Below are 18,526 nucleotides of genomic sequence, written 5' to 3' on the forward strand. Positions count from 1 at the left end.
TCTAAAATCATAAAAAAAATGAGCTGATGTAAAGATGTGTGTATATATATATATATATATATATATATATATATATATATATATATATATTCTTGATAGTTTATGCATATGAAGAAAATCAGATTTGATACATTTAAAAATTGGAATCAAATTGCGTCTTTAAACGTCCTTTATATTTATTATATATATAATATATCTTGTTTTTCTAATTTTTTCACATACACATGGCTTGTGCATGTGTGCGTTATTTCCTGCCTCATGCTGCTTGCGTCTCAAATCTGGCGTCACTGTCGTAACATAAGATAGCGTACGAGGATAATGGCGGATACCTATGGCGAATGACGTTGCGTGTTAACTCGTGTTAATTCGTTGACAGAAGCGGCTAAGAAGAGGAATTGAAAGAAAACTGATCAAAAGATCAAAAATATGCGTCATATCTGCAACAAGCATCAAACAGCGATTTTTTGTATGACTGCGTTGGAAAGCTGGATTAGAAAACGAAGAGTTATGAAAAAAGAACATATGGAGACATTTACACGAGGTAAATAAAAATTTTAGAATAGACGAAGGAGTTTCACGATAATTTATCGCATCGCACGACGATGTGTATGCAAATATAAAAATATTTGTATATTTAATCCAACTTTAACATATCGTAAACATTCCAAATGTCTTTGTATCAACGCATGACTGGTTTCAAATAGGTTAGGATTGCACAGATATTGATATTTATTTATCTTTATAGTGTTATAACTATATTACAATAATTTTAGTCATTAAATGTGGTGTGTTGATCTGTTTCAGGTTTTATGTAGGCAGGTTTGAGTTGCAAGAGCTCTGTTGTTTATTATTCCAAGCATAATACTATTATTACGATAAGAGTATGTCCACCAACATGCTGACGGAACAAAACGTAGTTTTGGAGTCAACTGACTCTAGTGATACGATGCCAATTGGTTTAATTACTACGGATGATGGTCATACACTTTTGGCGATGGGTGGTAAGAATTTTAATATACAATGTAATAATTATAATAAACATTTTATGTATAAGATCACTAAATGTATACTGTTTTCTTCAGAATATGAAGATGGTACACTAAAAATCATGGCAGCTCCTATTGCATTAATGCCACAGAATAATATGGTATCTCCAACATTGGTAAAGACTGTGGATGGAAACTTTATTTTACATTCTGTTAGTATCTAATAATATCTTTGAAGCATGAAATAATATAAGCAAGTTTTTCTATTTATTTTGAGCATGACGAACGTTTTTGTTTCAGCCTGTTTTCCAATTAAATGTGGAAGGTCTATCGGGGACTGGAATGCAACAAGCAAACCTACTACCGATGATACAACATCTTGAAAATGGACCTGGGATTATTGAGCAACTGAAGTTAGCGCAGAATGCAAATGAGTGTGCAGTTACAGAGCCTTTATCACCTATCAAAGCTGATAGCAATGTATTATTAGATAAAGAACAAGCAACAATCGACAATACTAACAGCGAATCCATGCCAGTATCTATACTAAGAAATATCTATAGGTCTCCGGGTAGACCGAAAAAAACAGGGGTAATTTCACAAGTATTACGTTAAGATTAATTTTGTCATTTTGAGTCGTGCGCGATATAAAATAATTTGCGCACTTATAGTTTGATAATGTAACAATTTTATTTAATATCACAATTGTGAGCTACTTTTATTTAGTCATGTATATTTTTGTTCTTCAGAATACACAGTTCCTGAAGTGTGATATATGCAGGCAAGAATTCACTAAACGGATGTTGTACCGCAGACATATGCAAAATCACGCTGAAGAAAAGCCACATAGATGTCCAAAATGCTCAGCATCTTTTAATATTCCAGTAAGTTTCTTTGATATTTCTTCCAGCGAAATTTATTGAACAAAATTTATAAACTATTTTAAGGAAAAGAAATATATATTATCATTTTATCTTAATTTCAAATTATTAACAAAAGAAAATCATGTGATAAAAACAGTTAAATAGTGAAAGTGACGAAAAGTCACTTGAATAAATCAGCTTAATTAACTATTGGGTTTCTTTCTTGATACAATAATCGGATTCAGTCTAGTAACTCCACACAATGGTATCATTGCAGACAAATTTCACGCTTCACATGGCAACGCATAATACCGGCGACCCAAAATGTCCCGAATGCGGTAGGAAATACGCCAGAATGGCGAGTCTCAAATCTCACATGCTGCTACACGAAAAGGAGGAGAATCTCTTCTGCACGGAATGCGAGGACGCTTTTTTGACAAAGGTAAGTTTATTTATTTTATCAATTTTTACACACCAACATTTCTTTTAATGTAAATTAATATACAGCAGTCGAAGATTTTTAATACGCGTGTAATCTTGATTAGAAAAACTTCATGAAATGTAGAAGCCGTTCCGAAGCAGTTCTTGAAAAGCATCTAGTAGTTTTTAAACAGCTTTTATAAAAGTCGCTGCGCTCCATAAGATTGCCTTATCGATACTCTGCTTGTTAGTGCATTACGCATACTAATTCGCCGATAACATTCACCATTGTGTGCACAGAATACATAATAAGTATCCTGCGGCTAAAGGCTAAGGTATTGGGTACTTTATTTCGTCGTGTTTGTTTCTTCCGCTATCGATTCACGAGTTAGCATGAATTATATTCATAAACCTCGTATTGATAACGTATAGATTGTGACGCTCGCAAATCTATACGAAGTTGTTTTTTGGAAAACATTTGTCATCTCTCTCTCTCTCTGCAGCATACAGCGACTCACATTAAACGATCAGTAGGATCTGTTGTTATTAACGGAAAACGGGTACGGATCTTGATCCGTCTAATCAAGGGTCGATCTCGGTGACCCACGACGAATTATCTATCCGCCGCCTGCCAGCCGAAATCAAGCAATTGTAAAAGACAGGAACCAGCGATTCTCGCACTGCATATTTTCGCAGCCGACTGCAGCCGAAGAGGAGATGACTTAATAATTCTCTTGAACGCCCGCGAAGACTAAGAGGACATTATCTCATAGTGTCGTCAAAGTATGCCAGCAATAATTGGCCTTGCACACTTTGCAAACATCAATGCCACTTAGTTACTTCGTCTTTGCTGCATATTCATCGACTTATCAATATAATTAGCGCTATTAATAGAAATGGAATTAATGAATCAGATTTCGATATAGTAACGTGTTTCTCGATCGACCGATTTTTTCATCGATTATCAGTGAAAAAAATATATGTCTCTCGGAGAAGAGTGCCGAAGATGTAACATTGCAACTTGTTGTGCTTTGAAGAATTTTTCCAGTTTTCGGAGACGGTTAATCGATCGTCGCGGTGTGACCGTGATAACGACGTGGGCCGTAAAACATGGGCAAGTAGGCGAACGTATTAATGCGGCGCGCACGAATTACGCAACCGAATCGCATGATCTCACACAGATCTCTCACCGATTGCTCTCCCGTTTGGCCGTCGACACGCGCCATACGTCCGCATATACACGCACGTACGCGTGTGCGCGTGCACGACAACGAAATGTGGAACGGACTCTAGGAAATGCGTTGCGTCGCGTATCATCCGCCTCTGCTCGAATCTGAATGTAGGAATGTTCATCTCAAATACAAGAAGAGTAGGAAGGAATCCGCACGATAGAGATTTGAACAAAAAAAAATATATGCAGCTTGACATTCAATTAAAGTGAAATAAGATAAGAATATTTTAATTTCAGCCAGAAATATTGACATAATTATTGAGTTTATTTGAAGGAAAAGGAAGCTAAGAGGAAATGTATGCAAAAATTGAAGATGCAAGAAAGCAGCCAATATAAATTGAAGAGAATTGTGTTGCGAAGAAAGAAGAGAAAAATTCAAGAAGATAAAAACAGGAAAGAACGTATAAAAATAATATTTATTGTTGAGTTTCAAGTTCAACTTTGGATTTACGAACCAACGTTAACAATGGATTGTACTTCGATTCTTGACATTTGTCGAACAAATTTGAAAGTACGGTAACTAACAGAGAGAGGCCGATAACGATGACTACAACGACGACGTAAGCGACATTTACAGTCGCTTCGTCAGTGAGCAGCGAGTACTCGCGAAGCGCACACGTGCTCGCGCTTGTCATTTCATCGCCCAGCGCATATTTCTTCGACGAAATATGCGGTTTCGTCAAAGTCGAAGGTCACCGCACGTGTGTCGTCGCAAGAATTTACATTTCTTCACGTGTAAAGTCGCATGGAAATTCGCTTTTTCGCGTTAAACGCAGTGTGCAATGCATTAATTACGCGGCGCGTAAAGTTAATTAACTGAATCTTAATTACATCTTTATCAGTCATCATCAGCGCCTGCGTTTATTTTACAGCTGTCCGCTTTGTGCGTTGCCAGGATTTACCGCCGGAAAAATGGAAGAATCGAGATAACGTTGGGAGCAGTTTATATTGAAATGAATGATCTCTTCGTGGAATTCATCGAATTGTTAATTGACGCTCAATTTTTGCGTAATAATCTTCGCCGCTCAGCATCTAGTCTTCTGCCGAATGTTACCGGGGTAGAATTTCCTCTCCCAGAACGTGCGCATGTTTTTACTCGCTTGTATCACGGTTTGTATATTTTTCCTGGCGCTTGAAAGGTCTTCGAGGAGGTCCGCGCGCTTCTCCCGAAAACCGAAGTTCGTGGTAGGAATCGTACAGATGGTGTTTCTTCTTGGTGCGCGAAAGTTATAGAAGGGAAATAATCGAGCGTGAATAATTGACGTGCGTTTGTTGCTTGGATTAAATCTACTGTATAACAAAACGCAGGACAAACGCGCGAGGAAGAAAGGAAAACGAAGAGGAAGGATCGCCGAGCGAAATAGAAGCGCCGATAATGCAGCCGCCGTTACACCGCTGATAAGAGCCGAACCGTTGAACTTTACCGGGAAGAGCGCGAGAACACAATCCCGATAATTCACTATTATTAGTAGCGTTAACCCTGAAAATCGCTCGATAATTCGCTCATCTGCATTGAGCAGCATTGAAACGCAATCGCCTCGAGTCGTTAAAAACGGTCGATGGATGTGTTACATCGCGCCGCTTCGCAGTGCATATGAGATTAAGTTTTTTTCGCGGAAGAAGCGCTCGGAACGGCAGTAATCTTTCGCGAAGGCGCATGTTTATGCGCGAGTGTTTATGCAACAATAATCTGACCGCAGTGAGTCGAACGGGATAAGAAGGAACGAAGAAAGAGACGGCGATTTAATACGGAGAAATTAATGACGTTTCCTGGAGGCTGTATTTTAGGAACTCCGACCCGCAGAAGAGCGTCCGGGGATCTTCTGGTCTCTTCGAATCGTTCGCGTCGCTCGCGTTTGCATGACCGTGCGGAGCCGAGCATGAATCGTGCTTGACACTTGACACGCCAATTGTCCGTCCGTCGCAGTACAATAATTCGTGTCTCGCACACGTCCCCGTTTTTCGAATAAGAAACACGGCGAAGGAATTTCTGCGAAACTGACGACACAATCTGCTCCTGACAGCTGCGCAAGTTCTCTTCAGCGTCGATTTCAATCGATAATCTGGAGGAGAAGAATTGGAGAAAGTGTCGCGAGAAGAAGCAGAAAGTGAAAGAGTTGCTGCTTTGAATAGCCAGCGATTTGTGACAAGGATGCTCTGGAAAGTAGGCGGTGTATCAAAGCCGGAAATCGTTTCCTGAATCGCCACGAACATCCGACGTGATTAGATGTTCCACGGTTCGGCGTGCTCCGCCGCAAAGAATTGCAGCGAAACATCTCGCCAATTCAGAACTTTCGGTTTCAGTCTTTTCGACATCACCGAGACATGAGATGAAATTCGGGATTATCAAAAAAAGAGAGGAGAAATATTCTTAATCTCAGGCGTGCCATCGATCGAATTTACGAACGTTTCCGGTCTCCATTTTTACATTGCATTCTAAATCATGAATTGTTGCGGCAAATTGTACAATGTTGCATCGATTTTTTGGATCTTTCTCGAGGCAGTTTTTTTTCGAAACTTGAACTTTTCGATGTATATCAATCACAGAGTCTGAACTCGTCATTTTTTCCAATCCGGGATTTTGTGAGTGTTTAAAATCTTCGTCTATCGTAGAATTTCCCCGACAAGTTATGTCGTCTCAAGTTTACTTATGCAGATCGCCGACTCATCCCGCGCCGTTTGTCGGCGGCATCTGAGGAATCCGAGATGCGAGCGGCGGCGGGCTTCTCACTGGTGAACCGAAATCTCATCATCGCGGAAGAAGCGCTGCGCGGAAGGGAAAACGAATCGCGGAGGAGGGAAACGCACGAGGGAGAAGAAGAAGAAGAAGAAGAAGAAGAAGAGGTGGTGGAGGAGGAGGAAGTCGAGGAAACGGCAGTAGGACGATCGAGCGGAAGAGGAAGAAAAGTAAGCCGATCCGTGGGCAGAAGAGCGGGAGGAGCGGAGAAGAAGAAGAAGAGCGGGCGACTTCGGGAAGATCAATCGGCGCGCGGGGAGGAAGCTGCTGGACCGCGGGCGTGTCGGAAAAAGTGCAATGTCCTCCCGCGCGATGCTGGTCGCGGTGACGCGCGGGAATTAAAAGAGCACGGCAATCTCGACGATCTCGGGATTCTTCTCGGAGCCGTCGGTGCTCGTTCCCAGATGCTGCGCGGAAGAAGAGACGGAAAGAGGGAGGAAGAGGAAGAACTTTATCGTATGCGCTGACATAAAATCCGCTGAAACGCGATAGAAAGGAGAGATACGCGCCGAAAGAGAACGGCGGGGAAATAAAAAAAGAGAGGGAGAAGAGAGAGAATTTTATTATATGTTCTGGTATGAAATTCCGAGAGAGAGAAGATGGAGAGGAGAGAATGAGAGAATGTAGAGTAGGGAAGACATGAGAAGAGAGTGAAACTCGAGTTTTTGCAGTCGCAGGAGAATGCGACCACGTGGACGCGACGCATTAAAGTAATTTCTCGGCGTCGCGCACGCTAATTAATCGCTCGAAGACGAATAGTCTGATCTCTATTTCAGTTACTTCTTTGCGTTCGCTCCCTTTATCAGTAGGAGATAATGGAAGATGTTGCTAGCGGCCTTCGAGTCTGGATTTATCGGCTGATACAATTAATTAGCGGAATCCTGTGTATGCGTATTATTGTTTGCGAGCGCGATTCAGTTTGCTATCCGCGCGCGATAGTAATAGTCCGATCTCGTGTTCAACTTTGTGTTCGTTTACGCGCGATCGCCGAGACACGGCGGGAAGAGGCTTTTCTCGAAACGACCGATCGACAGTCACGATAAATTCGGCGGATCGCCCGGTTGTGTTCATTGCGTTGTGTTCGTCCTACTTTTTGCTCCAAGCACTGCCATATAAGTACCCACTGCCCGCCGGCGCATATTACTTTATGTTACACGACGTAATCCGAGCCGCAGTGCGCGTCTTCCGATATGTCGTTCACCGTAGACTGCCTGAATTTCGCGCTTCTCCTCATCTGCACACGCGTGTTCCATCTCGCTCTTGGAATCAGCGCTCAGTATTATAAGGTATACATCAATCTCAGTAAATCCCTAAATTGTTGTAATCGCAAGGGTGCTCTGAAAAAATTATCAATAACAGAGATGTATATTTCGCGGAGAAATTTGAAATTTAAAACGGTCCTCGTGAATGAAAGAACTGTAGATCGATTGTGTAAAAGTAATATTCATTTAGTTTTTAAAAATTATTCTTATCAGACTCAATTAAGCGATAGAACAATTTTTTTTAATTCAAGTCCGATTAAACGCGCAATCATAGTTTAAAATTTAAGGCAAACTTCAAATCGTGAAATATTTACGAATAGCTTGTGTAAAAGTAATTTCCAGTTATTTTTTAAGATTGAAATCATTCTTATTATTAGATTCGATTAAACGATTGAATAATTTTTAATTATTTGTTAAAATTCAGGTCTGATTAAACGCGCGTTTGGAATTTAAGACAATCTTCAAATTATGAAATATTTACGAATAGCTTGTGTAAAAGCAATTTCCAAAGATCATTAAGATTGAGATCATTTTTCAGGCTCAATTGGATGCGCATTTGAAGCTCCACGGGGAAAAGTGGGCGAACGAGGATGCGCGAAAGTGCAAGTTGTGCAACAAACAATTTGTGCAGCCCGCACTCTACCGTCAACATATCCGCGAACATTATAGGGTGAGTAAGGGAAACTTATTAAGTGTCATATATCCGACAAGCGGGTCGGTAAAACACTAGCGTTGCTTAATATAAAATTGTAATATAAACTTCTATCTTCGCTTTTACCCTTTTTTTCCTTAAACGTGCTTTCACGCTCTTAATAAACAGATCGTGTCTCTCTCCCTTATCGCATTTATTTCCCTGCAGCAACAGACGAAGATAGCCAGGCAAACCAAGAGGGGAACGAAACATAAAACAGTGTACAAATGTACCATATGTTTGAAATTCTTCCAAAAACCGAGCCAACTGTTGCGGCATCTCAGGGTGCACACCGGTGAAAAGCCCTTCAAGGTAGTTATTGTTTTCCACTCGAGATAAAATGAGAGTGTGATTGATTCAATATCTGCTTTTGCTTGCGCAGTGTACCATTTGCAGCAGGGCGTTCACGCAAAAGAGCTCGCTGCAAATCCACACGTGGCAACACAATGGTGTTCGGCCGCACAGCTGCACCCTCTGCACCGCCAAATTCAGTCAAAAAGGTTTAAAAATTTGCAATTAATACATACTTAATTGTGTCGGAATTTATTATCATTCTATATTCATCTAGCATCTCGTTTTTTCCCATTTTATTTTATTTTTATTGCTTTCTAACATTTTCTTTTGATTGTATTGATCGTGTTTTTTTATTTTTACAGGAAATCTAAAGGCGCATATTCTCAGAGTGCACAATACGGCAGAGGGTGAGCCAACGTATGCCTGTTCTTATTGCTCCTGCGTCTTCAAGAAGCTGGGCAGTTTAAACGGGCACATAAAACGAGTGCACACTAATGTTCTGGAGGTAAACATGAGAGACATTTAACTTGTAAACATTTCGCTTTACTTCGCTATATAAATTGAGACTTGTAAACTTTGTTTAGGAATCCGTTGTCAAGCTCTTGGAAACTAACTCCGTCGTATCGCCGGAAGCTGACATGCGTGCGACCGTTGACAGCGTAATATCGCAGTTGGCGTCTTTGGAATCCGCCGTGAACAATACCACGGATAATTCCACAAAGACCGCAACGCTAAATACAGAAGAGGACGATATTCTGCAGCAAGCGTTAAAAAACAGCGGCTTACCGAACAAAAACGAAGTCACTCCGAAAGGTGACTGTCTCGTAGAGATATTCGCTATTAGTTATCAGATAAATTGCATATATCGAAGGTTAATGTTGTATGAATATTATTCCGAATCAGATAAGATAAATATTTGTTTGCAGAAACCGCGGAACCGAAGAAGACGGATTCGCCAACGTACGTCACATTACTCGACAGAACCGCCGGTGGTACTTCAAGGTAGTATTTTTTATCTTACGATAATATCGACAATTTAAAAATATAAGTATCACATAATATAATAGAACGGCATTGAGAGCCGTCGCGGGATGTTAGTGCGAAATTTTAATTTTTCTTAAAGAAATTAATTTATTAGTCTACGTGAGACAGTTAACTTTGTACATCGATCTCTGGTTCGAGATACTTAAAGTGTACGAAAATTTTAGTACATTGTTCTCACATATGGAGAATCAGTATGTACTGATAGGAATTATTAGAAAGAAATAAAACTGATAGGAATTATTAAAAATATGAAACGATAGCAATGTTAAAAATTCAAAACCAAACAAACAATATTCCGTTCTTCTATTATGCGACAGGATAATTTTTGTTTGCAGGAAGTATCTTACCATAAAGCAACGCTGCGTGGGAAACATACGGTGGTACGCGTGTTTATTCTGCCCGAAAGAATTCAAAAAACCATCGGATTTAATACGTCACTTACGCGTGCACACGCAGGAAAAACCTTTCAAGGTAAGCGGTCTTTTAAAGCCATTAGATCTTAATGGATCACTGACAGTAAAGTACGTCATTCTGCGTATTTTCAGTGTAAATATTGCGTGCGATCCTTCGCATTAAAATCGACGATGATAGGACACGAGCGGACTCATACTGGAATGAAGAAGTACGTTTGCGACTCCTGCAAACAAACTTTCGCGTGTCATAGCAGTTTCACCGCTCATTTGAGGTGAGTTTTAACGTTTCTCATTTAATTTAACTTGTTGAAAATGTATGTATATGTTTTTATTTCTTTTCTAAATATTAATCATATACTTTTATCTACGTATTTCTTCCAATCTTCATTGATTTTTTTATTGTATTGTTTTTTCCAGCAAAATATAAAGCGTTTATTCAATTATACTTTGTGCAATAAAACAAATATTTCAACAGTAAGATCTGTTCTTGCTTTCAGATTACACACGAAACTGCACAAGTGCAACATATGCGACAAGTCGTTCAGCGCGAGCACGATCTTGAAGAATCACATGAAGAGTCACACGCGAGAGAAGCCGAAGATATCGCCGGAGGCGGAAAGCCTGGTGCCTCAAGTGGTGCTGCAGGAGCCGCTCGTCATCAGCGGCGCCGGTAATAAAATCAGCGTGGTGCAAGTGCAGTCGAAACAAAAACAGTTGTACGAGAGCGTCGGCGTGGCCAGGCCGCACGAGTGCCGCACTTGTCACGCAGCGTTCAGGAAAATCAGCCACTTGAAGCAACACGTTCGCAGACATACGGGCGAGCGGCCTTACAAGTGCGCGAAGTGCGACAGGTTCGAGATTTTCGTCGCCTTACGTTTGAATCTCTAATATTAGATGGATCAAGAGATTTTTTTTTTTTTTTTAAATCAATGAATAAATTTTTTGATCAATGCAATTGCTATCGAGTTTGACTTTTAATGTTTTCTTTAATCAAGAGAATAAACGTTTGACTTTTAATATACCTTTGCAGGAGATTTACATCCAACAGCGTTCTGAAATCTCACCTACATACGCACGAAGACGCGCGACCGTACAGTTGTTCGATATGCAACACGAAATTCTCCACGCAGAGCAGCATGAAGAGGCACCTGGTCACGCATAGCAGTAAAAGGCCGTTTATGTGTCCCTATTGCCACAAGACGTTCAAGACGTGCGTCAATTGTAAGAAGCATATGAAAATACACAAACACGAGCTAGCGCAACGGGTTCGTACCTTCAATGTCGTTTTCAAAAGCCTGTTTATATAAACGAGGAAATAAGTATTAAAATCTCTCACGCAGCAATTGGAGGAACAAAAGACGCACGAGCATACCGGACAACAGCCTCCGAGCCAGGATAAAGACGCTGCACCAGCATTGCCGGAGAGCATCGCCCTCGCCGAAGACATGGAGGTGTCGTTTCAACCGCAAATGGCGCCAGATTTTACGCAGGCTTTCTCCGATCAGTTTCAAAATATTAGCACGGAGAAGGAGAAGTCCTTTCTACTGTCGGACAGCGCAACGCCATCGATTGCGAATCGTACGTTTTTTAAAAAATAGAAAAATTAAAAAAGAAAAAGATCTCATTATACATTCATATATGTTTATTTCAGAAAATTTATCTGTCGACACAACTAATTTGGGAACGTCGCAAACTCTACACGCTGACGAAACCGGTACCATCACGTTGTCTCATTATTCAGGGGATCAAACTCTCACGCCGGTACGTAATCTCTCTTAATCTAGAAAGATAAATCGCAGCGTAAAGAAAGATGAACGATGTTTGGAAAATCTTGCAGGAAAGCATACGAGAGATCGAGGAGACTCTAAACCAACAATTGTTCAATATCGGCATGAATCTCGGGCTGGAAACGAACAACCTGACGAGGCAGATGGATGATGCGAATACGGGTTCCCTCGACAATCCCAGGGAGCAACCGGTGCTGAATATAATATACGAGCACAACAAGAATCTGGATTCATCCGGCAACGCCATATTCACGCCGCAATTCGACAATTTCGATATGAGTCAAATTACGTTACAGGTACGAACTTTCTTCGCGAAAGTAACGCGTCTCTCGAATGCAAAAGAATTTTTATACTTCGTTTTGTAAGTATGAAATAACCAATAACCGATTTTTCAGGCGGACAGTGAGATAAACATTGGTCTGAATCCGAGCAACTCCACGAGTATGTCCAGCATCTTGCCCAGATCCGTGACAGGAAGCAACGGCCAGCAGGAGGAACAACAAGCCGCGCCGATTACCACTGCCAGCAGCATAGACGCTTCCCAAATTACGAGGAACACTCATCTGATGGTGATAAATCCCAAGGAGAATTGTTCGGAATTGATGAAGCTTTGCCCGCCCAAGTACTCGAAAGTCATCGCGAAGGCGGACACCACGAATGAATTGGAGATGCGAGGAGTGAGCGGGCCGAAAAAAGCGCCGCAGAAAGGCAACGCTGTATCGTGCGAGAACGACAGAAGTCTTTTGTTCACGTAGGTTCTTTCAATTGGCATAAATTATTCTGTTGCTATCGAGCAATTGAAAAAAAATGTGTTCTGCTCGTAGGGAGAACTTTCAAAGTACAATGCAGGAGGCGCTTATTTCCTCCGACTTGGATAGCTCGGTCAAAATAGCGGAATGCAACACCCTGTTGCAGTGCCACATGTGCGGCAACCAAGGTTTCACAACGGAGGGATTGAAGGTGCGAGAAATATTTGCCAAGTACTTCGCGATATAAATCTATTTTTCACAAAATCGATTTAATCATTGTGATTGTAGGAGCATTTAAAATCTCATCGCGGCACCAAGGAGTACGAGTGTACGGAATGTTCCCAGCGATTCTGCACAAACGGCGGTCTCAGCAGGCACATGAAGATGCACACGAATAAACAGTAAGTGAATTAAACAAGAAGATGAGAAAGTGTTTAAATGTACGGTAAAAAGCAATTGAAAATTTTCCCAATTTTCTCGCACAGGCAGTGGAAGTGCACGACCTGTCAGAAGGTGCTGGGCAGCAAGCTGCAATTGAAGTATCACAACAAAGTGCATACCGAGGCTTGGAACGTTTCGTCTATGGAACCGGACAGTTCTCAGAAGGAACTAATCTCATCGAGTTCCGGTCTGCCGTCGATAACGACGCTGGATGTTCGAGTAGATGCGGACTCGTCGGTGTCCGAGAAGGTCTTAATGGACGCCGTTGCCGAGAAAAAGAGTATGGATTGTGCGGATGTAAGTATTATAGAAAGATTTGCGCTGGTGTGCGACAATTCACATTGATTATATATGATGTCTGACTTTTCATTCAGGAAAAAGTGGAGAAGAAGGAAAAGAGGGAGTACACGAACAAGTGCAAGTACTGTCCGAAAACTTTCCGCAAACCGAGCGACCTCATCAGGCACATTCGCACGCACACGGGCGAACGGCCGTACAAGTGTGAACACTGCAACAAGAGCTTCGCGGTGAAGTGCACTCTGGATTCGCATATGAAGGTTCACACGGGCAAGAAGACGTGCTACTGCCATGTTTGCGGTAGCATGTTCGCTACGAAGGGCAGTTTGAAGGTTCACATGCGATTGCATATAGGTTCGTGATTTCTTGAGTGTTTCTTGTATCCTTGAGTGACGTCACTCATAATTTTATTTCGAATTTTGAAGATGACGACACAATAGCATGATTTAATTCTCCTTTTCCAGGCTTCAAACCGTTCAAATGTCCCGTGTGCGATCTGCGATTCCGCACTTCGGGTCATAAAAAGGTGCACATGGTGAAGCACGCGAGGGAGCACAAGAGCGGCGCGAAGCGCAAGCCGAAGCATCTGAAAGTCGCAGCGGTGGCGGAAGCAGTGGCCAGTCTCGAGAAGGTCGACAATAATCCTTTGAACAGCACGACGCCGATGACGACGGCAACGACGACGACCGTGATCAACGACGCAGCCGCGTCGTCGCAGAACTTGGATTATCCCGCGTTGGAGCACACGGTGAATCTCGATAGCGCCGTTCATCTACCGAATCAGATCGCGTTTAATTACGCCGACCCGGCGACGACGGCGGCGACGACGGCGACGATTCTCAACAATAATTCCATGCTATCCGTGAACGACAGCAACGAACTGGTGGCGAATCTGCAGTTCCTGCTGGCGAACGGTCTCGTCACCATTCAAACGGACGACACCCTGCTGACGCAGCCAGCGACAGGCAGCTCCGACGCCACCGGCGCCGCGATGCCGACCAACGTGATCGAGCTGGTCAATCCGAATCCTTTTCAGGATGCGTGCAATTTGAGCAACGCCAATCACATGGTGATAACCAGTCAGGTGCCGACGGAATCGCGAGCTGCGGACGCGAGCAGCGGAACGGCGGTTATTCAAATGAACGAATGCATGGCTCCCATTTCCGTGGTGCAGTTGCAGGATCAAAGCACGTCCGAAGCGAAGACGAGTGGTCAATCGATAACGATAGCGGTCGATCAATCGGCGGCAGCGACGACGACGACAACGACGACGGCGACGACCGCGAAATCCGTGACACAGTCTTCGAGGAAGGATTGCGATGTATGCGGGAAAACGTTCACGAAGCCGTATCAAATGGAGCGGCACAGGCGCATCCACACGGGCGAACGACCGTACAAGTGCGAGCAGTGCGGTAAATCGTTCGCGCAGAAGTTCACGTTGCAGCTACACCAGAAGCATCACACAGGCGACCGGCCGTATCCCTGTCCGCACTGCAAACACTCGTTCACGCAGAAGTGCAACCTGCAGACGCATCTAAAGCGTGTCCACCAGCTGGTTATGTTCGACTTCAAGAAGCTGAGGAATCAGCAGATGCTCGGCGCGCTTCTACAGGACAATCAAGCGGCTGACGCTAAGCTAGTAAGCCTGGACGATATATTAGTGGTGGATTTTCTCAAGTAAGACACCGAGAGACGCCTCTTACGACGAGCTCTGTGATGCGAGCAAATCGCGAGTAGATAGAACGCGCGCTAATTAAAAAGCGTGCCGTAAACGAATCTTCGGGGATTAAAAAGTACTGCGCTGTTCCAAGCAGATCTGAGAAGAAAGATTTCAATTTAAGCTAATTATTAAAACTGTGATGTATGTTCTGTATGTCGCCGATGTTACAACAGTAGACGTAATTTAATGCCGTTTGTCTAGTTGAACTATTGTTATATTTTGTATTGCCGGTCCACGGGATCGTCGTACGCGAGATGTTTTTATTTTAACATGGATACACGCACAACTGACATTTATCTTCTTTTATTTAAAATAAAAATATATATTGTTATATACACCACCGCGTTTGGCTCAACATAGATATATGGAAACTCTCAAAACAACGTACGCAAAACAACATGAGCAACGAAGGAACTCAGTGCTGGAAGTCGCAGTCGGTCTCGAGGGCGGGGCATCCGTCGGGATGGTTCTTGTGGAACCAGCAGGGCTTCACCTTCCTCAACGGTGCTTTCCCGCTTTTCCTCCTCCTCTTCCTTTTGTCGACGGTGCCGGGAATCCTGAACTGCACCTTCCCCTGGACGACGCAGAAGATATTACTGTGATTCTTCAGCAAGGTTTGCAGGCCGCCGCATTCGTTTCGCAGCTGCTGCAGCGTCTCGCGCGGTATCAGTTTCACCAGCTCGCCGATCTCGATCTGTCTGCCGGCGTTCCACGTGGCACCGGGTTGTCGCTCCAGTGGTATCTTGCGGCCCGCGTGCAGCAGATGCGCCACGACCGCGTTGACGATATCCAGGATCAATCCTCTGTCTAGCTGCGTGCAGTTCCGCGTTCGCTCCGTCGGGCTTCTCGGTCTGAAGCTCGCGGACCACTGTTCGCAGACTTGATTCGTGTTTTCAGTCCGTTGATTCGTCGATCTCGCGTCTATAAGCTTCTGGATGTTGACGTCCAGTGTCGCGGTGTCCTCCTTCGCGTAAGTCCTCTTCCATCCGATTAAACAGGTCCGCTTGGTCGACGGGATCCGCAATCTGTCCATCAGCGTGAAAAAGCCGCAGCCTTCGCATACACTTTTGATGTAGGACATGTACTCCGAGTACTGACTCTCGGCGGCGTTGCACCGCTGATACTTGCTGCCGTTGAATTCGTAGGCGCAGCACGGCAAGAGGAAGAATCGGCATTCGTAGGAGCTGCGCGCAGCGATCACGGGAATCCACGGCGTGAGCTCGTCCGAGTGATTTCCTATGATCCAGTCCACTCCGGGAAAGATGGTGTTTGAAGATGGAACGATAGAGCTGACCTGATACAAAATGTGACTATTATTAAATATAAATGGTGGGTAATTAAATGTAGACAAGCATTGAATATAAAATTACTTAGATTTGTACAAAAGAAAGAAAAATATTAGCGATTAAATATTACGTCAGTACATAAATTCATGTATATTTATTACAATAAATTATTATTTTGACGAAAGAATGAAAAAAATGCGAGCTCAATTATGGACTGATGTAATGTTTAAGTTTATTCGAGTAGATAGTTTTAGCAAACGATGCACATACTTGTAAGTGAGTGCTCTCCGGATACAAATTCCAAATCGTCCTCTTGCGCAAATCAATTCCCGTTCCTGGGTGACCCTCGCTCGATAAGATGTGAACGAGAAGACCGTTCCCGCATCCAAGATCGAGGAATGATTGCAGTTCCTGCGTGCCCTTTTCCTGCCTCTCCTTCTCCCACAGCAGCAACAGGTATGTTGCGATCGCGACGTCTTCGTAAACGAACTTTGCCGGATCCGTGTTCTCCGGCCACACCTTCACCATTTCCGTGCCGTATTTCTTTTTCAGCTGATTGTACAGCGATGTGTACTTCTCAACGGAGACATGACTCAGAGAACTTATTTTCGAACTGATAGCGTTTTCGCTTTCCATCCACTTTATTAAACGCGGTAAAAGCTTTCGTTTCAACCATTCGTAATAGCCGTGATTTTCATTATCTGATTTACGCACGCTTAAACACGTGGACGTGTATTCACGATGCTGTATGCTGTAGATCGAATTCGGTCCTACAGCCTGTTTGTCTTGGACAATCGATTTCTGAAAACTGACAATTTTGGTCAATTTCTTGTCGATAAACATAAATTCCAGCGTGGGCGAGAATATCTGCAGATTGCGAGGCAGCAATTTCGTCACACGCATATATATTTTGTTGTCGTCCAACGTTTCAATTGAATCGGTAAATTCAAGTAATTCGTAATACTCAGTGATATTTAATGTGTCTAACAAATATTTCACATTTCCTGAGGTTAAGTCACATTCAAAATCATTGGAGTGTATCTGCAACTTCTCAATACGCTCAAAAATATCCAGAATATTACAACTGACTTCAATCGCTAATAGTTCCTGAGATGCCAGGATTTTACGATTCACAACGTGTGGGTTTTTCATCCAGATTGCGATGGCTTTCCAAAATTGCGAGGCACTACAGTTGGTGCTCTCACTAGCAATCTGTTCAAAGTCCATTTTTCTACTTAATACTAATATGTATATTGCAATGTATGTTAATTTATCATTTTGGCGTTGAACTGCTACCTGGTTGATTGTACTGTGTAAAGAAGAAAAGAGAAAGAATATAAATTACCTTTGATTTAAATATCTAACATATATAATTCAAGTTCAATATACAAATTAATGGCACAAGTACCTTTTGTATCACCCACTTAGCATCTACCAATGCCCGTTCCATAATCTGTTGCACACGTTCCTCGTCAGACTCCAAGACGTGTTGCTTGAAGCTCTAGAAAAAAATGTCAGTAAAGTCAAAACTTATTAATAGAGAATTCGCTAATTATAGAGATGCATGTGTCTTTCAACAAAGAATAATATTTAATTTTTTATTTAATTATTACTAGAGTTTGTGTACAATTTTTTGTTAGGTTAGATTAGGTTATGTCGAATAAATTGTAATTATTTAAGTATACCTTATACGTACTTGTTTGACAGAGTGCTTGTAAAACTGTTGCGTGTGTTTTGGCAGCTTTTCGCATTCGCGTAATAAATATTTGTACAATTGCTTAGGCGTATTCACCGACGCATTGCCGACAACTCGGTTCGCCATTATTTACACGAGATCACGGAACACATGAAGGTGACTTCTTTTTTTCCAGTCTCTATTATATACTCACATTGACAAGATATATTGGCTATTAGTAAAATAGAAAATAAAGATATCGTTAAATTATAATCCATCAAAAAATGTGTTTCAATTATAATGTATAAATGCATCTATCATGACAGTAATACATGCAAATATTACAGTTCGCTTTACCTTTTATCGAATTATTCGCGATAAATTCAATTATGAAAATAAAAAACCTCTTTTAAATTATTTCAGATTTCAAAACTATCAATCCGTCATTAACAGCAATGTATAAAAATGTATGGGAAAATTGCATTTTAAAATTTGCGCCATCTCGGAGCTTGATCGTGCCACTTCTTCCATACATGTTCTTTTAATACCGTGGACTTAGCCCCAGAATTTGAATATTTGAATTTGCAACTTACGTCAGGTTGCTTACCTCCTGTCCAAATATGTGTTCCG

General features: G+C 42.2%; 2 protein-coding genes across 3 annotated transcripts; one reads left to right on the forward strand and one right to left on the reverse strand.

Moving 5' to 3' along the window:
• The first annotated feature begins 284 nt into the window (after positions 1-284).
• Positions 285-15,270, forward strand: LOC105667582 (zinc finger protein 236-like). Of its 2 annotated transcripts, XM_012359429.2 has the most exons (25): positions 285-541; positions 805-1,001; positions 1,083-1,198; positions 1,287-1,577; positions 1,736-1,870; positions 2,127-2,291; positions 8,038-8,169; positions 8,359-8,502; positions 8,573-8,690; positions 8,847-8,989; positions 9,069-9,297; positions 9,411-9,486; positions 9,864-9,999; positions 10,074-10,213; positions 10,439-10,792; positions 10,972-11,206; positions 11,282-11,519; positions 11,593-11,702; positions 11,779-12,024; positions 12,124-12,479; positions 12,553-12,688; positions 12,766-12,878; positions 12,963-13,215; positions 13,293-13,569; positions 13,680-15,270. In XM_012359429.2, the coding sequence occupies exons 2-25, from the start codon at positions 884-886 to the stop codon at positions 14,894-14,896; spliced, it is 5,478 nt and encodes a 1,825-aa protein (XP_012214852.2). In that variant the 5' UTR covers positions 285-541; positions 805-883; the 3' UTR covers positions 14,897-15,270. The 2 variants fall into 2 exon arrangements, with proteins under 2 accessions (XP_012214852.2, XP_012214854.2); XM_012359431.2 differs by lacking the exons at positions 285-541; positions 805-1,001; positions 1,083-1,198; ... (1 more) ...; positions 1,736-1,870; positions 2,127-2,291 and adding an exon at positions 6,710-7,523.
• LOC105667591 (probable tRNA (uracil-O(2)-)-methyltransferase) lies at positions 15,223-18,052 on the reverse strand. The gene is made up of 4 exons (XM_012359458.2): positions 17,907-18,052; positions 17,630-17,722; positions 16,492-17,530; positions 15,223-16,229 (listed from the first exon to the last, which is right to left on the reverse strand). Exons 3-4 carry the CDS (start codon positions 17,446-17,448, stop codon positions 15,351-15,353), a joined length of 1,836 nt encoding a protein of 611 aa, XP_012214881.1. The 5' UTR covers positions 17,449-17,530; positions 17,630-17,722; positions 17,907-18,052; the 3' UTR covers positions 15,223-15,350.
• Positions 18,053-18,526: the final 474 nt, after the last annotated feature.

The sequence above is a fragment of the Linepithema humile genome, chromosome 7 (assembly GCF_040581485.1).
Source record: "Linepithema humile isolate Giens D197 chromosome 7, Lhum_UNIL_v1.0, whole genome shotgun sequence".
In the NCBI taxonomy this organism is placed as follows: Eukaryota; Metazoa; Arthropoda; class Insecta; order Hymenoptera; family Formicidae; genus Linepithema; species Linepithema humile.

What these genes read in the sequence shown, in the direction of transcription:
- LOC105667582 (XM_012359429.2), top strand. Translation starts at nt 884, where the DNA reads ATGTCCACCAACATGCTGACGGAACAAAACGTAGTTTTGGAGTCAACT. An exon ending in CAGCATCTTTTAATATTCCA is followed by an intron (nt 1,871 to 2,126) that starts GTAAGTTTCTTT and finishes GTATCATTGCAG; the next exon opens with ACAAATTTCACGCTTCACAT. An exon ending in TGCACACTAATGTTCTGGAG is followed by an intron (nt 8,990 to 9,068) that starts GTAAACATGAGA and finishes AACTTTGTTTAG; the next exon opens with GAATCCGTTGTCAAGCTCTT.
- LOC105667591 (XM_012359458.2), bottom strand. Translation starts at nt 17,448, where the DNA reads ATGGACTTTGAACAGATTGCTAGTGAGAGCACCAACTGTAGTGCCTCG. An exon ending in CGGAGAGCACTCACTTACAA is followed by an intron (nt 16,230 to 16,491) that starts GTATGTGCATCG and finishes ATTTTGTATCAG; the next exon opens with GTCAGCTCTATCGTTCCATC.